The sequence below is a fragment of the Lasiosphaeria miniovina genome (assembly GCF_030549165.1).
Source record: "Lasiosphaeria miniovina strain SMH2392-1A chromosome Unknown B0T26scaffold_4, whole genome shotgun sequence".
Lineage (NCBI taxonomy): Eukaryota > Fungi > Ascomycota > Sordariomycetes > Sordariales > Lasiosphaeriaceae > Lasiosphaeria > Lasiosphaeria miniovina.
Genome location: NW_026848223.1, coordinates 5,872,521 through 5,891,885, shown reverse-complemented (window position 1 = coordinate 5,891,885; position 19,365 = coordinate 5,872,521). Strand labels below are relative to the sequence as shown.

The 19,365-nt window shown below is 57.4% G+C and overlaps 5 protein-coding genes across 5 annotated transcripts; 3 read left to right on the top strand and 2 right to left on the bottom strand.

Annotated features, from left to right (window-relative positions):
* Positions 1 to 17: 17 nt before the first annotated feature.
* B0T26DRAFT_778766 (major facilitator superfamily domain-containing protein) lies at positions 18 to 2,236 on the top strand (the record flags this gene model as incomplete). The annotated part of the gene is made up of 5 exons (XM_060446657.1): positions 18 to 648; positions 702 to 787; positions 855 to 1,450; positions 1,597 to 1,689; positions 1,754 to 2,236. Exons 1-5 carry the CDS (start codon positions 425 to 427, stop codon positions 2,234 to 2,236), a joined length of 1,482 nt encoding a protein of 493 aa, XP_060297330.1. The 5' UTR covers positions 18 to 424.
* Positions 2,237 to 3,146: 910 nt separating this feature from the next.
* B0T26DRAFT_623389 (uncharacterized protein) lies at positions 3,147 to 4,079 on the top strand (the record flags this gene model as incomplete). Its single annotated transcript, XM_060436114.1, has 3 exons — positions 3,147 to 3,458; positions 3,518 to 3,740; positions 3,817 to 4,079. Coding segments are annotated over 3 exons (798 nt in total), but the record flags the coding sequence as incomplete, so codon positions are not given.
* A 755-nt stretch (positions 4,080 to 4,834) lies between these two features.
* Positions 4,835 to 6,099, bottom strand: B0T26DRAFT_778762 (uncharacterized protein; the record flags this gene model as incomplete). The annotated part of the gene is made up of 2 exons (XM_060446656.1): positions 4,835 to 5,674; positions 5,765 to 6,099. The coding sequence occupies 2 exons, from the start codon at positions 6,097 to 6,099 to the stop codon at positions 5,026 to 5,028; spliced, it is 984 nt and encodes a 327-aa protein (XP_060297328.1). The 3' UTR covers positions 4,835 to 5,025.
* Positions 6,100 to 10,159: 4,060 nt separating this feature from the next.
* On the bottom strand, positions 10,160 to 12,933 carry B0T26DRAFT_752444 (uncharacterized protein; the record flags this gene model as incomplete). The annotated part of the gene is made up of 7 exons (XM_060445525.1): positions 10,160 to 10,627; positions 10,705 to 10,926; positions 11,003 to 11,617; positions 11,684 to 11,805; positions 11,883 to 12,174; positions 12,279 to 12,755; positions 12,910 to 12,933. The coding sequence occupies 7 exons, from the start codon at positions 12,931 to 12,933 to the stop codon at positions 10,160 to 10,162; spliced, it is 2,220 nt and encodes a 739-aa protein (XP_060297327.1).
* A 1,749-nt stretch (positions 12,934 to 14,682) lies between these two features.
* B0T26DRAFT_713540 (uncharacterized protein) lies at positions 14,683 to 15,985 on the top strand. Its single transcript, XM_060442126.1, has 3 exons — positions 14,683 to 15,082; positions 15,163 to 15,249; positions 15,317 to 15,985. Exons 1-3 carry the CDS (start codon positions 14,906 to 14,908, stop codon positions 15,914 to 15,916), a joined length of 864 nt encoding a protein of 287 aa, XP_060297326.1. The 5' UTR covers positions 14,683 to 14,905; the 3' UTR covers positions 15,917 to 15,985.
* The last annotated feature ends 3,380 nt before the right edge of the window (positions 15,986 to 19,365 follow it).

Here is a 19,365-nt window from a genome sequence, read left to right as displayed (position 1 = left end):
CACGTCGCATATCGTCAGCCATGTTCGACGAACAGCGACAGAGGGCCACGGAGCTCGCAGTGGCGGGCGTACCTCAGCGGGTGGATGGTCTGCACTCTGCAGTGGAACAGCTGTTGGTAGTACAGTGCTATAATGTCTCAGAATCTCTCTCTCTCTGCACCGCGGCCGCCGTGTCACGGCGTGCTCTGCACATTCTGTCGAGCTGTGTTTTTCTCCGTCTGTACTCGGGACTCGGGACGCACTGCCTGCATCTGGCCCAGATCTGCAGATCGCCCACAGATCGCCCACAGATCGCCGCTAGCTGAGAACAGGCTAGTTTGTGTTCTGTGCGCAGTTGTGTGCTGCTATAGTGTCTACAAAGGTATTGCGGCGCCTTCAACGGCGCTTGTGTGCGTCCTTCTATCGGCCGCCATTGTCCCTTGCGATGGCCTCTTCAGCGACGGCAGCAGATCCCGCGACTTTGCCCCCTGCCCCACCCAGCAAAGCCGACTCGGAGGCAGGAGCCGACAGACGCGCGCACCATGTTGAGACGCCAGCCGAAAAGACGTGGTCTCCAGAGGCCGAGCGCAGGCTTATTCGCAAGGTCGACTGGCACCTCCTCCCGGCCGTCTGGCTCATGTGTCTGGTGTCGTGGACCGACAGGTCCAAGTCAGTCGCGAACACCAGTCTGCACTTGCTTGCGACTGACAAAAGAAAAACAGCATCGGCAACGCCAAGATCGCCGGCATGACCAGCGACCTGGCCATGTCGTCGCCCGAGTACAGCTTGTCCATCGTCGTCTTCTACGGTAAGTGACAGACCAACCCCCCTCCCCCTATACCGTGCCGCTGTTGACGTGGCTGAGCGCCATGGAGTCGGCTACGCCGTGTGGGTGCCCATATCCAACATGCTGCTGGTGCGGTCGCGGCCGTCCGTGTTCCTGCCGAGCATCATGCTGCTGTGGGGGGTGGGGACGTGCTCCATGGCCGCGGTGGCAACGTACCCGCAGCTGCTCGCGGTGCGCACGCTGGTCGGCTTCTTCGAAGCCGGGCTGACGCCGGGCGTCGTGCTGCTCATCTCGAGCTGGTACGTGCCCGCGGAGCAGGCCAAGCGCGCGGCCGCGTACGTGTCGGCAGCGCTGTTGGGCGGCGCGTTCGGCGGGCTCGTGGCTGGCGCGGTGACTGGCGGGCTCGAGGGCGCGCACGGCATCAGGGGCTGGCGCTGGCTGTTCATCGTCGAGGGCGTCGTCACCATCGCCTGGGCCCTGGCCTCGCTGTTTCTGCTGCCCGACTTTCCCGATAACTGCCAGTGGCTCGACGCCGACGAGAGGGCCATGGCCGTGGCGCGGCTAGTGCGGGCGAGTGTCCGCGTACGCGGCACAGATTCTGGGCGGCCGAGACTGGGCAAGATGCGGTCGCTGGTTCTGGCATTGTCGGACTGGAGGGTCTGGGGCCTCACCTTGGCGTCAGCGGTGAGTGCCCTGTCTTGCTCTCTGGAGTGGTGTGAATGAGAAGCGCCTGTCTTGCTCTCTGGAGTGGTGTAAACGAGGAGCGCCTGTCTTGCTCTCTGGAGTGGTGTGAATGAGGAGCGAAATTTGCTGACAAGGGGGGAAATCAGATGCTGGGCTGCGCAATGGTCTTGTCGTACTTCTACCCGACCTTCGTGAAGCAGATGGGCTACACGTCGACCGTCGAGTCCCAGTACATGACTGTAAGCATCATGCCACATGCCACCTTCTGTTTACAGGGACTCGTATTGACTCAGGGGGGTGCAGGCACCGATTTGGGCGGCTGCGTTTGGCTGCGCGCTCCTAAGCGGGTTCGGGGGCGACCGGGTACCCCGGCAACGCGCCCTCGTGATTGCTGCGTGGATGGGAATCTCGGCCATGATGGCGATTCTGATGTGCGTCGACTACGATTTCCAGGCGCGGTACGCACTGCTGGTGATCATGGCAGGCGGCGTGTGGTCGGGGATCGCCATGTCCATAGCCTTTGCAACCACGACGTTTGCAGACCTTGCACCTGAGGTGCGGGCCGTTGCTATCGCCTTCCCTGGCTCGGCGACCAATCTTGGCAACATCTATGGGGCATATTTGTTCCCGCAGGCGGGCGCGCCCAAGTATCTGCTGGGGTTCGGAGTCGTGTCTGCGACGCTGGGGACCGGCTCCGTTCTGTACGCGACCCTATACCTTGTGCTGCGTCGGCAGAAGACAAGGCGCGATGCCGAAGGAGTACCAGAGACTGACTCGGGCGGATGAAGCGGACTTTCCGGGCTTGCGGTTCCGTAAACTGAGGCTGGACAAGTTAAAGCTGCGTGATTAGTGAACAGGGCAGACATAACTTGCGATTGGTGAGGAAGCTGAAGTTACTTTAGAGGAATTAGCAACTTAGCTTGGATTAGCGACTTACTTGGATTAGCAACTTACCTTGGATTAGCAACTTACCTTGGTGAGGTAGACAGTTGATACTCGGTTTAAGCACTTGCTAAAAGCGAATGGACGGGCCAATTTGACATCAACGTCCGAATAAAGCCGTAAGCCTTGGCCTACCCTTTTTGAAAAACCCTGGTCTGGCGCGACGTTACTAAGTGCACTCGCCGTAAGCTCGACGGTGCATCGTGCGGAAATTGACAGACAGTTTGTGCGGCATGGCACAGGCTTCGGCGCGTTTCGAAGGCCGCTTGCCCCCGTCCACGCCGTAAAGTCAGCTGTATTGTTTGCCGGAATTGGAGAGGCAGGGCCCGAGCCGGCTCGGCGCATTCAGGTTACGAGCTACTGGTTTTGCACTCGGGCAGTCGTGAGTGCGGCTTGTTGCCCAGCGTCAGCAAAACTCTTGGCAGCTGCGTTCACGCCGCCGCCAGGTGGAACTTTGAATGGCGTGGTGAGATTCTGTCAGCGGTAGCAACCGGAGCCTGGGAAAGGGGGTTGAGCGCCGTGTGCTGATAAAGAATCGAAGAGACATTAGTATTAAAAACCCGAGACCACCCTCGATCTCTTGTCGTTTAGGCAGTCCCCCCAGCTTTCCTTGTTTCACTATTTTTAAATCAACTGTCGCTCGTTTTGACTCCGTTGTGCTTTGTCCACTCTTTACCCACTCTTTACCGCACATTCTTTCTTCTCAGAACATCTAATTAATTGCCTAGCCAACATGTTCGGAACAATCACTGCTTCAGCCGTTCTGGCAGCTGCCCAGCTGGCCGGCGTGGCCTCGGGGTTCCAAATCCACGGGCACATGGCCGCCCTCACTCGCCTGGATCCCATCGTCAGCCCCGGCCTCGTCAGCGGACACGCCCACATGTTTGTCGGAGGCACCGGCCTCGACTCGACCCTCACGACGGCCAAGCTGAGGCAGTCCAAGTGCTCGACGCTCGAGACGCAGCAGGACAAGAGCGCGTACTGGGTGGCGCCCCCCTACGGCCGCAACGCCAACGGCACGTGGTCGGCGCTGCCCAATACCAACCTCGCCATCTACTATCTCAGGGTCGGTCGCAGCGTGGGGAATCCTTCTTCAGAGGTCGTGGTCTAATCCGCCGCAAACAGTCCCAGCCCGACAAGCCCATCACCATCTTCCCCGACAACTTCCGCATGGTCATGGGCGGCGCGTCGGCCACCCTCGCGAACCAGAACAGCGACTGGACCAGCTTCCAGTGCAACAACTACATCCCCAAGGGCGACGTCACGGGCACGTGGAACTTTACCTCTGGTCTCAAGTTCCTTCCCACCATGGACTGCACGCTTATCAAGATGGCCATTGAATTTCCCAGTGGGTGATCTCCTTAACCCCGCCCCCCCTATTTCTATTATTGTGAGCATCTGGACCCTGACACGACAATCAACAGACTGCTGGGACGGCCAAAACGTCGACTCGGCCGACCACCGGAGCCACATGTCGTACGCGACGGGGCCGGACTCGACGTGCCCCACCACACACCCGGTGCAGGTCCCGCAGATCGTGCTCGAGTACGAGTTCTACGCCGAGGGCTACCGCTACCAAGACGTGGCGCTCAGCTCGGGCAGCAAGAGCGGCGCGGGCGTGCACGGCGACTACTTCTTCGGGTGGACCGCGGCGGGCGTCGCCGCCATGGCGCGCGCGCTCGACGACCCGCAGTGCATGAACTCGGCCGGCATCCTGCCGGGGTACCCGGCCAGCGTGCGGTGCGACATCATGGCGGCCGTGGCCGACGAGGCAGCCATGGACGCGTGCAACGCCGACATGGCCGCGCCCATCGTCCGCGAGGAGGTCGGCGTGCAGCGGCCCGTCGCCGCCTTGCCTGGGTGCAATCCCCTGTATGACGGCCCCGGCCTGCCGCCCACCAAGCCCACGGCGTGTCCCGTGCCGGCGGCCACGCCCGCCATCGGCGCCCCGTCGCGCTTGCTCGCGTGGAAGGACGGCGACCCCCGCCACAAGACCTTCTCGGTTGCTGTCTTTGATGCCCCTGCCGCGCTGGGCCAGAAGGGGCCGCCGCCTGCCCCGACGACGCTGGTCACGTCTACCAGGACGCAGGCGGTGAAACCGACGACCGCGGCGACGTCTTCGAAGACCCCGGCCGCGAAGCCGACGACAAAGCCCGCACCTGGTGGGCTCGGGACCTGCTCTTAGTGGTTGGTTTGATGGCTGGGCCTGTGTAACATGTACAAAAGTTCCGTCTCTTGTTGATAGTTGCATGGTTTGTAATGAAGACGAGTCCAGAAGTTCCGCGCCCCTCTGAATGCGCCGGTAGTGTTGACCCGGTCATGTTTGTTGTGATGGCGACGTCGAGTTTGGCTCAAAGGTACCGGATTCAATGATGTTGACGGGGCGCATGTCAAAATAGTTGCCGACGTTTGTGACTGCACATGTTTGTGTGTTCCTTCCCCGTAGAGATGGGCTTCATGTGCCGCCGCGTTGCTAGTTTGAGAGCTGGAGGCGAGCAACTGGGGCCGTCAATGAAAACTACATGAGCGTTGTCCGCAGAGTTGTCGTCTTTAATAAACCCCTGTCTCCACCCCCTATGGCTTGCCCCCAGCCTTTTCCCGCTACCTGAGCAGGCCCGCACCTAGTTACGTCCCTACTTCTGCCAGCTCCGCAGCCTCCGCAGCGTCATGTACAGCAGGCACTGCGCGTACACGACATGCAGTTCGTACAAGAACCACGGCAGCTTCCCGTAGTCCGCCGGCCCGGCGGCGCCGTCAGGCCGCAGCCGCGCCGCCTCGACCGACACGTACGTCACGCGCGCCGTGGCGGGCGACACGCGCTCGACGACGAACTCCTGGAACCCACCCACTGGCAGCCGCCAGGGCAGCCGGCACTTTCTTGCAGCCCCGTCGACGGCCGCGCCGAACCCGGCCGGGACGCGCCAGTAGACGACGGCGCCCGCGGAATCGGGATCGCCACTGCTGCGCACGGCAGCGGCGTTGGAAGGAAATGCGCACACGGGCAGCTGCGGCGCGGTCGGCGGCAGGTCGCGGTCGGGCTGCAGCTGGCGCTGGGGGCTCCAGGTGCCGAGCACGAAGGCGCCGAGCCCGGCCGGGCGGCCAAACAGGCGGTGGGCGGGCGCGAACGCCAGCGGCGGCACGTCGCGGTCCAGCAGCCACGAGTCGGGGCCGGTGGCGCGGGCGGCGAGGAACGCGGCCACGAGCGTCTGCATCAGTCGCGTTGTATTGTTGTTGTTGTTGTTGTTGTTGTTGTTGTTGTTATTGTTGTTATTGTTGTTGTTGCTGTTGTTGTTGTTGTTGTTGTTGTTGTTGTTGTTGTTGTTATCATTGTCGTTATCGCCGAGGCCGGCTTTGGGAGAAACAAGCAGCCACGCGGGCACGTCGACCTGCAGCGCCGCGAATGACGGGACCCAGTGCGTCGCCGTCGCCTCTCTGCCCGGCTCTCCCGGCCGCCATGGGGACAGTAGCGGCGGCTGCGCGTCCATGCCCCACGCGCGGCGCGCTGGCGGCGCTGTTTCGCTTGCTCCCTCGATGAAGTTGCGGGTTGCACTCGCCCGGGGCAGCTGCGCGACGCTCACGCGCGGACAGGCGCGGTCGAGCTCCCTCTTGACGAGGTACAGTGCTGCGCTGATCGCAGTCAACGACACGATGCCGCCGGCGACGAGTCGGGCCTGGTGCTGGACGAAGAAATTGCTGGGCGCGCCCATGGTGGCTGGTTGCTTGGGTCAAGGCCAAGAAATGAGTGGCAAGGTCAGCAGTTGGATGGCGGGAGTTGGATGGCGGGAGTTGGATCATGGCTGCGCGCGAAGCTGGGACGAAGGGGGGGTGGTGCGTTGGGATGTGATCCGCGTAGAGACAACGCGTGCAGTCCCCGCAAGTGCTGCGTGAATATTGAAAAACCACTGTCGCTGTGGAGCTGTTCGGAGTTTTGTTCTCCGCGCCGCTTCAAAGGCCGCGGGATTGGTAGGCCAGCGAAAAGTCAACCACCGCCGTCGAAAACAACCAGTATCGTATCAAACATGATGTAAACTCGAAGAGAACTCAAAAGGTTTCGAATTAGTAAATGACGGCAGTAATGAGCACGTTCTCTAGCCAGGCAAGCGGTTGCCAAAATAAAAGGCACACCAAAACTAGCCCATGTAGGTCACTAACAGGAGCTTTAACAATCCCACCACCTTCCATGACACCTGTCACCGCACAGTCAACTAGATGAGACAAGGCTGCATTAAGGTCACTGTATCTGTAGAATCTAAAGCTAAGGAAAAGAAAAAGGAAAAGAAGATCCAAATTCTGTGCGGGGCTTGGAGAAGTAGGGTTGGTCTGTAGGTCACGGGTTGGGGCGCCGCACAGGCCACTCGGTTTCGTACCCGACCCCGGGGATTCCTTACCAGCCAGTTGTCTTGGCACTTGTCAGCCAGCTGTCTTGGCACTTGCCGTGACAACACCACTAAACCACACCCCACTCACCACAAGGCTGTTGGCGATCTGCACCATCCTACTCCTAGGAAGGCCCAAATAATTGGCACAGTTGGCTTTTTACACGACTACAAGATTCCATTCTATAAGGCAGATATTTTCCGACATTTCGGTATCAGTTCTCGCAGGGGCTGGCAAATCTTGCACGACGGGCGCGAACGCCAGCATCTGGAAATCGAAACCGTGGGCGGAAGAAGCTGCTTACACCAGCGGACTTGCTCGCGATGCTCGCGATGGAAAGCATCATTTGGCAATACGACTTTCAAGCACGCGCATTAAGCTGGCAAGGCCTTGCCTTGGAAGCAGGAATATCAGGGATTTCGTCGCGTACAATCGAACGAGCAATGGGTACGCTCAATTATCGTAAATTGTCGCCCACTTTTGAGCCACTTTTGAGCCACATTGTCAAGTCACATACCTGCATATCCCTGCATATCCCTGCATATCCCTGCATATCCCTGCATATCCCTGCATATCCCTGCATATCCCTTCATTCGTTACTTTCAGCCCTGATCCCTTTTTCCGGGCTCCCGGACTTCCGAATGTCCTCTTTTTCTCTCCCTTGCTACGGCTGAGTCCCTTGCGTAGTACGACTGAACAGACTGTTGAACCAGGTTTCCTTTGTCCTTTTCTTGGAAGCATAAAAGGCCTTCATTCCTGTATTATTAGATGGGATTCAGACAGACAATTCAAGACCCTTCAAGCCACTGTCAACTTTGATCACGGGCCAGAAAAATGTATCGCGTGCGAGAAAAGATTCGTTTCACCAAGCAGCGCAAAACGGCGCGTTCGAGATGCACGACTCGCCCTTCAATATCGCCTCGCCCGGAGGATTAGCATGATATCCGATGGTCAGATGAAGTCCATTTTTCAATTTGCTCCCAAGGAAAGATTCGAACTGTCAGAAAACCTGGCGAGCGATATTGTCCCGATTGCATTCATCACCGCGAAGAAACACCAGCAAGCGAGATCCGGCGCTTTCATGCTTGGGCAGCAATTGGATGGGATTTCAAATCTGAACTTTATTTTTCCGAGGTCCCGACGAACATCAATAGCAAGATGAGCTTGCAAGTATATCGCGATAAGATTCTAGGTTATTACTACTTGGCTTTCGAGAGGGGATACTGTCAGAAGTACTGCACTGCATGTGATATGGGGAGAAAACGATGTAGATTGATTGATGTTCTATCTTTTGTGGCATGCCAGACACCTTATTCTTATACTTGTTTAGTGTCACCGAGGTGGCCGTAATGGTCGCCAAGGTGGCCGTAGATGGTCACCGAGGCGCCCGTCGATGGTCACCGAAATGGCCTTCTTTCTGACAGGTACTTTTAGAGGATTTTTCGGCGCACCCACCCCTTCTGCTCGGGACACCCACCATCCCGTAAAATCGTAGGCCTGGCAGCCGGCAAGAAAGATCACCTTTTTGTACGTAAAAATGCCCACTTTCAACGCAACTAGCCATGCAACTACCCCGCCGTATGGTAGGGTTAACCCTGTGTCAATTATGAAGCTATTCCGAAGAGACAGAGAGGGGGGGTGGGGGGGTCTCCCTGCCGGTTGAGCCTCGGCTAATGTGTTGAGCCTCTGTAAAATATGACAGTTTTCGTGCAACGGCTGCCAACGCACATGAAGTTATTTTCAACGCTCGATCGCTAGGTCGGTTCGCCGGGGAATCCTTTCATTGTTGACTAAGGCACCATATTGAGGCTCTGCAGGGACGATGTGGCTCTGCAACATGCGCACCACCATAGAAAATATCACCACTACGGAAACCTTGCATTCTACGGCTTCAACTACATTTCCTGTGCCTCATTCGTATGCCTGGTGACTGGCAAGATTGTTGCAGGATTTCCCGCCTCACTATACTTTTGTGGGAGCCCGCAATGGAGCCTGTATTCAAGCCCTAGCTCGCCCCACTTTAACTAACATTCGTGTTCAATTTGCGAAGGCTGCATTTTTGAACGATTTGGCCTGCCTTTTTTTCATCATCACGGCGACCTTCATTGAGCCTGGAAGCCGGCCCGGTGATACAGGTTACTGCAAATTTGGGTGTAGGTGATATCCTGGCTTAAGCTAGGGTGCCCTGCAAGGCAAGGATAACGCAATCATAGTTGCCTACTATAACTAATAGAGCTTTGATGCACGCACCCACCACCTTTTCCCTCGCACCTACCTGGGGGTCATTGGCAGCTGGCAACAACCCAGGGACCGCTTTTTGTATGGTAAAATGCCGTTTTATATGGTAAAATGTCGTATTGCATGGTAGCCACCCAAAGGCCTACCGGGCATTAAGGAAGCATACCGGGCACTAAGGAAGCCCGGCAAAGTCGAAATGACACTATTTAAAATTCCACATGCCGGCATTTGTGTGCGCAGTTGGTGTTTTAAGGTATGCAGCGGCCAGGTGGCCTTTGCAGGCTTTTCCTTTGCCAAACAACCCTTGAACACATCATCAACCTACCTTTCCGCTCACAGTCTTCGTAATGCCTTTTATCGAGATTTCCTCTGACGATTCGAGCTCCCTAGCTCCCTCGCCCTCACCGTCCCCGGCTCCCTCGCTGGCTGTCGCTGTCCCGTGAAGATGACCCTTATCCTCGTAGGAAGGGCGGCGAGGGTGACCAGGTTGACATAGACTAGGTTACTAGATTGATAGAGTCAACACCAAGGAATTGCATCACTGTGTCAACAAGTCAGGATTGAACAGATAGATCATTTAGGCAACGGGCGCCTACCATGAAATTTGGCAAATTTACGTACAAATCCGGGCCTCAGAGTTGCCATTTGCAAGTTACCTTTATTCCGAGGCCGACTCACCAACGAAGAAATCGTCAAAATGGGAAAGACCACGGTAAACGCATTTTCAGGGCTTTTGAAGGTTTTGATGGCTTCAACGTCGTTGACCCGGGCGGCCGGGCAGCTAGGCAGCTGAGCTAGCACATAGGAAGCGCATGGGCAAGAAGATAGTATTTCACGATTTTACCGGCCTAAAATAGGCTCTGCGTATCTCAACTGCCAGGGTGGATTACTTAGAGTGAAGGGGCGAGCCACTACAAAAGCACGATACGAGGTGCTTACGAGTAAGATACTCAACACGAAGACGGTCACACCAAGATCTGATGGCTCATGCCATCGTCTCATCGCACGCTCCGGTAGGCATATTGTTGGTCATAAGCCTTGGTGCTCCATCAGTATTCATTAGGCACAACATGGTACCAGGAGAAAGAGAAAAAGAACAAAGTCCTCCCATATGGAGAGAAAAACCAGCCACACGAGAGCCCGCCAATCCCCTCACGCCGTAGGCTTCAACAACCGATACCTCACAATCAACCACATCCTCGACCTCGCATCGACCGCCACGCCCTTCATTCTAACCCTGAGCGCCCAATCCCTAAACTGCTCGTCCGCCTCGCTAATCCTAAACAAGCTCAACGATCCGGTCTTCACAGGCCCGCTGCCAAACACGGTAAAGTCTCCCTCTGTACCAGCAGCATACTTGAAGTCAACAGCCAGATCCCCCAGCCCGGAGACATTCAGGTTCGTCACGAGCGTCACGTCCGCGACCCTCACTTTGGCGGGGTCCCGTCCGGCCACAAAGGCGGGAAGCCGGGACAGCAGCCCGCGGAGCACGAGGGTGCGGGTTTCACCACCCCCCGCCGACGGAGACGCGAGCCTGGTCCACTCGGCCGCAAACTCGACCCTCACATCCCACAGCGCTAGTAGGCCTGACTCTTTGCTCTTGTCCTCGACGGTGGACACCTACTCGACCACGTTCTGCGTAGCCGCCCTGCGCAGGCGCTCTCCGCCCTCGCAGGCCGTGTACCCAGCTGCAGCACCACGTCGGCGATGGACGAGTAGTCGAACGGACGGAAATCGACGGGCGGGAGGGTCATCTGCCGGGTCGACACGGCGCCGGCGCCTTCGAAGGGCAAGTAGCGCTCGTCGCGGATGTTGAGCTCGAACGCGCCCGAGTCGTTCTGGCCGGACCCGACGGCCACCGCGTTGACAAGGACGAGCGCGGTGCGGAAGCGCGGGTCCATGGCCCCGCCGGATGTCCTCTGCGTAGTCCCGGCCCGAGGTGGCAAGGCTTTCGGCCCGATACCGGTGCCTGAGGAGGCGGAGGGACGCGTTGACGCCGACGTAGGGCCCCACCACGCAGGGGACCGTCACGGAGACGGTCTTGATCCGGCGGAAGAAGTGCCCCGGGAAATCCATGTCGAAGGCCAACTCGGGCATGTCGAAGGTGCAGGTTCCTGTCTCCCGCAGGGCGACGAGCGCGTAGGGGTTGAGCTGCCTCAGGGAGACGGACTTCGCCATCTCATAGTCGTGGCCCCGGCTGTCCTCGTACGCGACGTCCATCTGCTTCAGCGCCAGGTACAGCTGGCCGCTGGCCTGCAGGCCGTCGCGGGCCGGGTTGAAGTAGCCGAAGGAGATGAAGTCGAGCGCCCGCTGGGCCGCGGTGGGCCGCCGCTCGAAGCGGAAGGCCTGCTCGGCCTTCTTGGCGAGGTCGTAGGCGAGGAGATACGTTTGGTACATTGACGTGCGCATGCTGCCCTCTAGCCAGGCGTACAGCTCGTCGTTGGTGTACTTGCTCTCCAGGAACTCGCCGACCTCGTCGGCGTTATCGATGAGCTTCTGCTGGTTGGCCATGTCCTGGTTGGCCGTCTGGACGTGTGTTTCCTGGGCTGCGATCTGCGTGTTGATGTGCTCGAATTCGAGCCCGGCGAGGTTCATTTGGTGGAGGCGTTCCTGTGTCACATGGTGAGCTGGAGCTTCGATCGACGACCAGACCGGCGCTTGCCTCGCCGTTCTTACCTGATACTGCTTCACATAGCTGGCCTTTCTTGACGCCTGGGAAGACTTGAAGTTGGCCAAGCCGGCGTTCATTTGGTCCAGCCGCGCGAAGGCCTGCTGGGCGTTGAGCAAATTCGAAGGCCCTGTCACGCATGTGTGCACGTCAGCTTTCCCTACCGACCCCTGACCGCGATAGACAACAACGGAGGATGAGAGTTACCCCAAACCAGTTCGACTCCGCACCCCATGGGTTCGGTATGGGGTGTGATCTGGGGCAGCATGGCCAGGATGCTCGCCATGATCTCAATGCTGGCCGCGCTTTCGGTATACGACTGCGCCACGGCTGCCAACACCTCAGACTGGGTCTCAAGCGAGTTGATGTGAACATCGCTCCCGCTGTTGGGGCTGTCGACTTCAATCGCCTTCACTCTGAAGGGGTTCGTGCCGCTGCTCAGAGCATTGGCTTCCATGCCTGCCAGGCGCGAGTAGAAGTCGAAGCGGTGTTTCGATGACTGCGGGAGATTTCGGCTAGTCAGCTTGCTTTCACACGACGGGGGACAATAGGGGGAGACAATAGAGGGAGACAATAGAGGGAGACAATAGAGGGAGAACCCACCTCCTGGCTGGCATGCAAGGCCGCCAGTGACCTCTCGGCCTCCTCAAGCAAGCTCTTCTTCAGCTCCATAACCATGTTGTTCATCGTGATCTCGTGCCCCACCCGGAGGAGCTGGAGAGCCTCACCGTCCCTCTTCTCCTTGACGGACAGGAACGTCGACTCGAGCCCCTTGAGCTTGGCCGTAGCCTCGAGCGCGCGACCCAGCAGCCAGGCGAACCGGTAGTTGGGCAGGCTGGCGTTCAGATCGCTGAGCGCACTGGACAGGCTGAGGCCCGATGCTGCGGCCGCCACCAGCTGCCCCGGGTCCATGGACGGCTCCCACAGCGCCAGCGGCATGGGCCGGCCGTCGATGTCCAGGCAGTTTCGGATGTTGTACAGGCGCTGGTCGACGGTGGAGCGGAGGGCCTGGAGGTCTGGGTTATTCACGAGGCAGAAGTATCTCGATGTCGCGAAGCCAAAGATGTTGGCTAGTCTGATCTGCTGCTCTCAGCTCTCGCCGCGCTACCCGCGCTTCTCCGACTCGTAAACGACCGCTAGGCGACAACTTGGAGCTGGCTCGTGAAGGAGATGGGCTCGACTCCGTCCCAGAGGCCCGTCTGGCTCTGCACACATCATTTCATCATTACTGCACTTTAGTGGCACGTATTTGAGGCATGCGTGCTATTTCGGCAGGACGGAGCCAGATGGATGCTGTATCTCATTTTCTTGCCAAGTAGATTTGGAAGGGGAGAAAAGAGTCACACATGGATCAAAATACCGTCAGCAGTGAGGGCCGTGGATAAGAAGTGTCTCAGGTAACTCCGAATTAATACTGGTTAATCCCTTCCGACCAATAGGCGATGACCTTGAAAGAGGTCTAGCTGACAGTAAAGTGCACGACTCGCTTAGATGCATGTAAGGAAGAGCACCCCTTCCCACACAGTAACGATGGAGCCAGTCACCATAGCAGGTAGCAACCGCGGAAAATTGAAAGCCACTCCCCAAGCTAGTCCATTACGGAAGACAGCTTTTAAGGATCTCGAAGATGACCTCGTCGGCCAGGCTCCGGGCCACCAGGCTCCGGGCCACCAAAAGGAGGACACCCTATTTGTGAGTGGCGAGCCATCCCTGGACACCTAGACCGCTTTCGTAGGTATGGAGCTGTAACAATTCCAGGCCAGGGCCACCACGGGAGTGCCCTTGTGGGAAACCGCCACCCGGACATCCTGGCCGCTCAATTCGAACAACAGCTCACGTTCCGCTCAGTGGCTCTTGGCTTCTTTGGTTTCCAGTGGCTAGATGTATTATTAGTAAAATAATGTTTAACTAGGCAATGTAAGAGAAGGCAGGCACGCCTGATCAAGGTGGTCAATGAAGGCAACAAGAAGGGAGAGCAATGACTGGCAATGGTAAGAACTCAACCTGGCCCTCGCAAAGGAAGGTGCGCGAGGGCCGCTGCTTCTATACATGGTTGGGAGACTCAGTCCCGTGTGTGCTGTGGAGGTGTGACCACGTGCTGTGGAAGCGTGGTGCCACAGTGTGGCTCCGGTGGCTTGGCTAGCTGATGGTGGGCGCGCACAGGTGGGCTGGTTAGTCCAGCTTTTAGCCGAAGCTGAGCCGAGGCTGACCTGGGCCGAGCAAAAGCGCGAGGGGTCACGTGGTGAGCCTGGCCGGTTTGGGAAGGGGGTTGTCAGTTTTTGGGGTATGAAACAGCTGTTTCCCACCCGGTCAGCTCTTTTAGGGCAAGCTTGCTACTACACTCGATTTCAGCATCACGAGATGATATCAACAGGTGACGGGCTAATGACTTGGTTCAAGTATAACACCAGCAATGCTTCCCTTCATAACTCGCAACATGCAGTTTCTCCTCAATTGCTACCCCAAGAGCTTTCAACAGCAACATGTCAAATACTCCTACTACCAACTTCTACAACAATTCTCCAAGTCATCACGCCCCGTCCACGATGACATTGACCCCTATCCTCGCGCTAATCGACAACATCACAACCAACTACCCCCCTACACTATCACCAAATACACCACCCAACATGTCCACCACCACCACCACCACCGCCAGCACCACAGCAATAACAGACATGCTCCCACACATCCTCCTCCCAACCCTCCTAATCACCAGCTTCTTCGCCCCACCGTTTCGCGGGCGCGGGGCACTATTCGCAGGCCTCATCGCACTGGTCCAATGGCGCTGCACCGTGTCCCCGTGGCCGCCCAACGCCGGCGAGTCGCGCGGGCTGCGCTACGGCCTGTCGAGCGCGTGGCTGTTCGTGCTGCCCACCATCGAGCGGCTACTTCTGCACGCGCCTGAGGCCGAGTTCTGGCACGATGATGGTGGTGAAGATGAGAATGACGAGGAGGGGAAGGGGAAGGGGAAGGGGAAGGGGAAGGGGAAGGCTCCGCCCGAGGGCAGCTGGGCCAAGCTGTGGTGGGCGGCGCGGCTCGTCGCGACGCCGCGCGCCGTGGGCTGGAGTTTCGGGTCGCGGCGGGTTAACAGCGCGCGGCGCGACGCGAGGGTCTCGGCGCGGCGGGCAGGGCCCGGCAGTCTCCTTATCGGCATCAGCAGGCGGCTGCGGTTCGTGGCGGGCAAGCTCGCAGGCGCTGCGACATGCTATCTGGTCTGGGACGGCGTCATGCTGGCGGTGCAGCGCGCCGTGGTGCCGGCCGCGGGCCGGGCGTGGGATGCGCTGACGCTCGCGCGTGTGGCGTATCTCGAGGTGTTGATGGCGCTAGTGGTGTACTGCGGCATGGTGATGCAGTTCGACGTGGCGGCCGCGGTCGGGGTCGGGTTGGGGTTGAGCGAGCCAGAGGTGAGTCTGCCCCGTATCTTGATGAAAAACGGGAAGGGAGTGTTATGGGAAGAGTGGTTTGCTGACTGCTGCGTGATTAGGACTGGCCGCCGCTGTTTGGAAGCCTCGCCGACTGCTACACCCTCGCAAACGTCTGGGGCCGCTTCTGGCACCAGTATATCCGGCAGGTAAGCGCGACGACAGCATTCCCTCGAAAGTTCTCCCCGGAATCGTCAGACTGACTTGCACACCCAGCCCTCCCTCGGCGTCAGCCAATATCTAATCCGCACTCTGCACGTCCAGCCGCATTCCCAGCTCGCCTACTTCACGCACCTGGCCACGGCCTTCGTCATAAGCGACTTCTTCCACGTCCTGAGCGTCGGCTCCGTCAGCCCAGGCTTCCTGCCGCTTAGCAGCCTCGTAGCCCACATGTCGCGCTTCTTTCTCGTGCAGCCACTCGCCACGGCCGCTGAGAGCATCGTCATGCGCTTGTATGCTCGGCATGTGCAGCCCCAGCTGCTGCCGTCGTCGGGCGAGCAGAAACAGACACTCCATGACTTGTCCGGCAAGTCAGACGGTGGCAAGGCGGCGTCCGTGCCGGCGGTGAGTAAATCTGATGGCAGCGCAGTCCCGAAAGATGTGCAAGGCCAGCATGATACCAACAGTGAGAGAAAGCGCAAGGCTCTACACGCTCTGCTGCGGGCTTCATGTCGGATATTTGGCTACTTGTGGGTTCTTTGCTGGTTCGTTGTGACGGGGTGGCCCTTCGTCAAAGCGTACTTGGATGTCAGGATGGCTGACTGGGGCCTGCCATACTCGATCCTCGAGAGTGCCTGTACTGGGCGAGAGAGCTAAAGTGTTCAGATCCATATATCAACAAGTTCTCGTCTAAAGTGACGAGTGCCGTTGTCAACGTTGCTCTTGCGCTAAGTTGACCATGCCTATTTTGGCCCAGCCCACTTTTGGTCCGTGCTGAGCCGCCGACTCATGAATAACACCCTACATTGAAGCATGTAAAATATTGCCAAATCAACTAATTACTATACAACTTTCGACTTCTTCTTCTTCTTCCGAGCCCTCTGATTCGTCAGAGCTGTCACTTTCGCGCCCTACTGCCCTCTGCGCGCGCCGAATGTCTTTTATCGAGGCAAACTTCTAATTTGGGCTCAATTCCACCTTCTTCCTCTTGGTTCCCTTTTTGTTCTCAAGCTCAGCTTTCAGAGCCTCATTTTCGTGCCTGAGCTTAGTCAGCTCAAAGTCCCTGAGGGTGAATGCCTTCCTGACCTTCCTGAATAGCTGATGACGTGCCCTGCGGGCCGGGGAGCTGATGTTTATTTTGGCCAAAGCAATCGTAAGGTCCGTAACCTTATTAGGAGTCTTCCAAGTGCCGTAATCGTTAAGCAACTGTTGTTGCTGATGAGCCGTATCTCTCTCTTCCTCGAGAGTAGCTATAGCCGTACTTTTACCGGCTTTGTTGCTATTTTCTAGCACTTGAGGGCTCGTGAGTGGCTTGAGCTTATTTACCGGCTAGAAGCCGGTAGCATACCACCCTGCCTTGCAGTTTTCTTCCTTGAATGCTTCTTCCCGGGCAGCCCGGTAACAGATCAACATAGTGCGCCGACCGGAGACCGTTGAATCGGAGCACCGGGGTAGGGAGTTAAACCTCTTCCGGTATGCCCGCTTCAGGACCGAGAAAACCGTCAAATCAAGCGGCTGAAGCACGTGTGATGAGTGTGCCGGTAAGTAAAGAAGCTGAATGTTGTTTTGGAAGCAGGTCCACGTATAATCATCAGTTGTATGACTGCCGTGGCCGTCAACAATGAGGAGCCGGCGTTCGTTATTGGCCGTGCGGGTATGAGGAAGGAGGACTTCCTGAAGCCATTTAAACGCACCCTCGTCGTCAATCCAGCCTTTTTCTTGCGTGTGGAACTTCCAACCTTTGAAGGGACCCATTTTATTTGGGTAGTGTTGTTGTTGTAAGGGTTTCCCCTTCATGATCACCAAAGGAGGTATTGACCTGCCCGTTACAGAGATGCATTCCACGAACGTGGTCCAATTCCGTGACCCTGACTTCTTTTTCTTTAGCTTCTTGTTGTTGGCTCTTTCCTCAAATCCGAGAACCATGCCGTTATCACCCTAGCCTTCAAGAAGGCCAGTCTCGTCTTTATTCCAACGGTTCTCCGGTTGATCAGCTTGACTGCCGGGAGGGCCAGGTAGTTGAACCAAGCCGTGATTACCGGGACCGTGGCGCCGTTGAGGCGGGCCGTATCCATGCTTTGGGCCCGCTGGGTCCGGATTGACGGGTTCCGGGCCATGAAGCCGCGCAACCACTTCGGTCCTACCCATTCCGGCTTCCCTCCGTCCACGGCCAGCCGGCGGGCAAATTCCCGGACCGTTGCATGCGTCGGAGGCAGGCCGAGAGCGCCTTGGAGGATGATCCATTCGGCGAGCCAGGCTTCCGTCGCATGAGGAAGAACCTGCATGTGTTCGAATGCAATATGGCGGGATTTGTGGCCAGCTATACGGTTGCGAAGAGAGGTCCTTGGAACGCCACATTCTAGGGCCGCGCGCCGCACCGGAATGCCTTCGCGGACTTATTGCATGCCCTGCAGCATTTCCAACTCGTTATATTGAGGCATCTTTGAGATAACGGTGAAAGAGCTATCGATTGTAGTAGAATTGAAGGAATTTGGTGTTGTTTTGAGGAAGTTGCGGTGTGTTGAAGAAAAAGGATTCATCACATGTGTTGTAAGTGCATGGAGGCTTGCGCATGGGCCAAAAGTGGGCCTGGCCAAAATAGGCATGGTCAACTTGATAGAACAAGACCGCAAGGTTCTGTTGCGTAATTAGGTTAGAACTAGATCAACCCTCCAAATCAAAGCGGGTTTATTTTTTCACTAATTATGTACCTCACCTTAGCTTCTTCGCACGAGAGCACTACAGCCATTCCCCGTATATGGAACTCATCCGTGGATGAGATCAGAACCCCGACCCTCCGACGGCCTTCGACGACACTTCTCTTCTGCCGTATATGCTGCCGCCCATTTGCTGGTGCCGAGGAGATGCCGCTACTTCATGTCAATGTTGGTGCTGATGCTTTTTGTGCGCCCGCGCGGCGCGGCTCGTCCGACAGCAGGGCGTGCAGCTGGTGACATTGTGAGTAAAAAAGGGCCGACGTGTGCTTGCTGGGACGTCGCAAGATGGACGTTCGTTGTTGATGGCCCTCGTGAGAAACAGAAAATCGAATAGGTACGATAGACCTAGCGCACTTATGCTTGCTTATTCATTTGGGCGATGTCGACGGCTCTGAGGTGACAATAACACGGCGCCGACTACATGTTAGGTGGCTTAACAACAGGGGTCAATGGCTCGATACTTGACGGTATTGTCTCTTGCCTGGGTTTAGTGACGTATGATCGGGTGCGGCACTGAGCAGGACGTAGGATGCGAGCATATGGTCGCCGCTGAAACCCGATGCTCGGGCAGCGGACTGGCGCCGGTGCCAAACCTAAAACACTCCAGACCCGGTGCACAGAGACCGAGGTAGTTCCCCCAGCCTTGGGATGGCAGGCTGCTTGTTCGCAGCACAGCCGCCACGAGCACGGCTCCGAAGTCCAAAAGGTCAAGGGGGCCCAGTCCGTGATCTCCAAGTCTGTCATCTCCAAGTCTGTCATCTCCAAGTCTGTCATCTCCAAATCTCCAACATGGCCCACGCATACTTTAGACCAACGGGTGGTATCGAGCACCGGCTGTCCCACTCATTCTTAACCAGCTGAACCCTCAGCTGTAATCATGCCCCTAAAGCAGCACGATCTCCTGACGAGTATGAAACTCTAGCCTCATGGACAGGGTGCTATCCCAGACTCTGACCCCAGAACTCGGCGCAAGAGCTTACGAGAGGTTGGAAGCCCTGGTATAAAGAGGACACCCCTCTCTCTCCATTTCCAAGCAAGAACAATCATCACCCATCCTCAAGCCCGCACGGCCGTATTGATTTTCCCTCTCTCGACATTAAGGCCCCGCGGCCAGCACAGAGCCCAAAGTCACCGTCAACCACACGAGCCCGCTGGCCGATGTTGCGGCGATGTGTCAACTATACTACGTATTACATCCCGTCTGCCGTCATTACGTCACAACAGATGTCCCGAAATATCACCGTCCACATGAGGAAATTGTTCGCTGCGACGAGGCAAAGGAAAAAGGTGATAAACATAAATGCCCTAGCGAAATGATACAGCTCGCCGGTACGATAGAGGGACACAAAGGCGACATGTGCCTGGGCGACACGAGCAACAACAATTCGC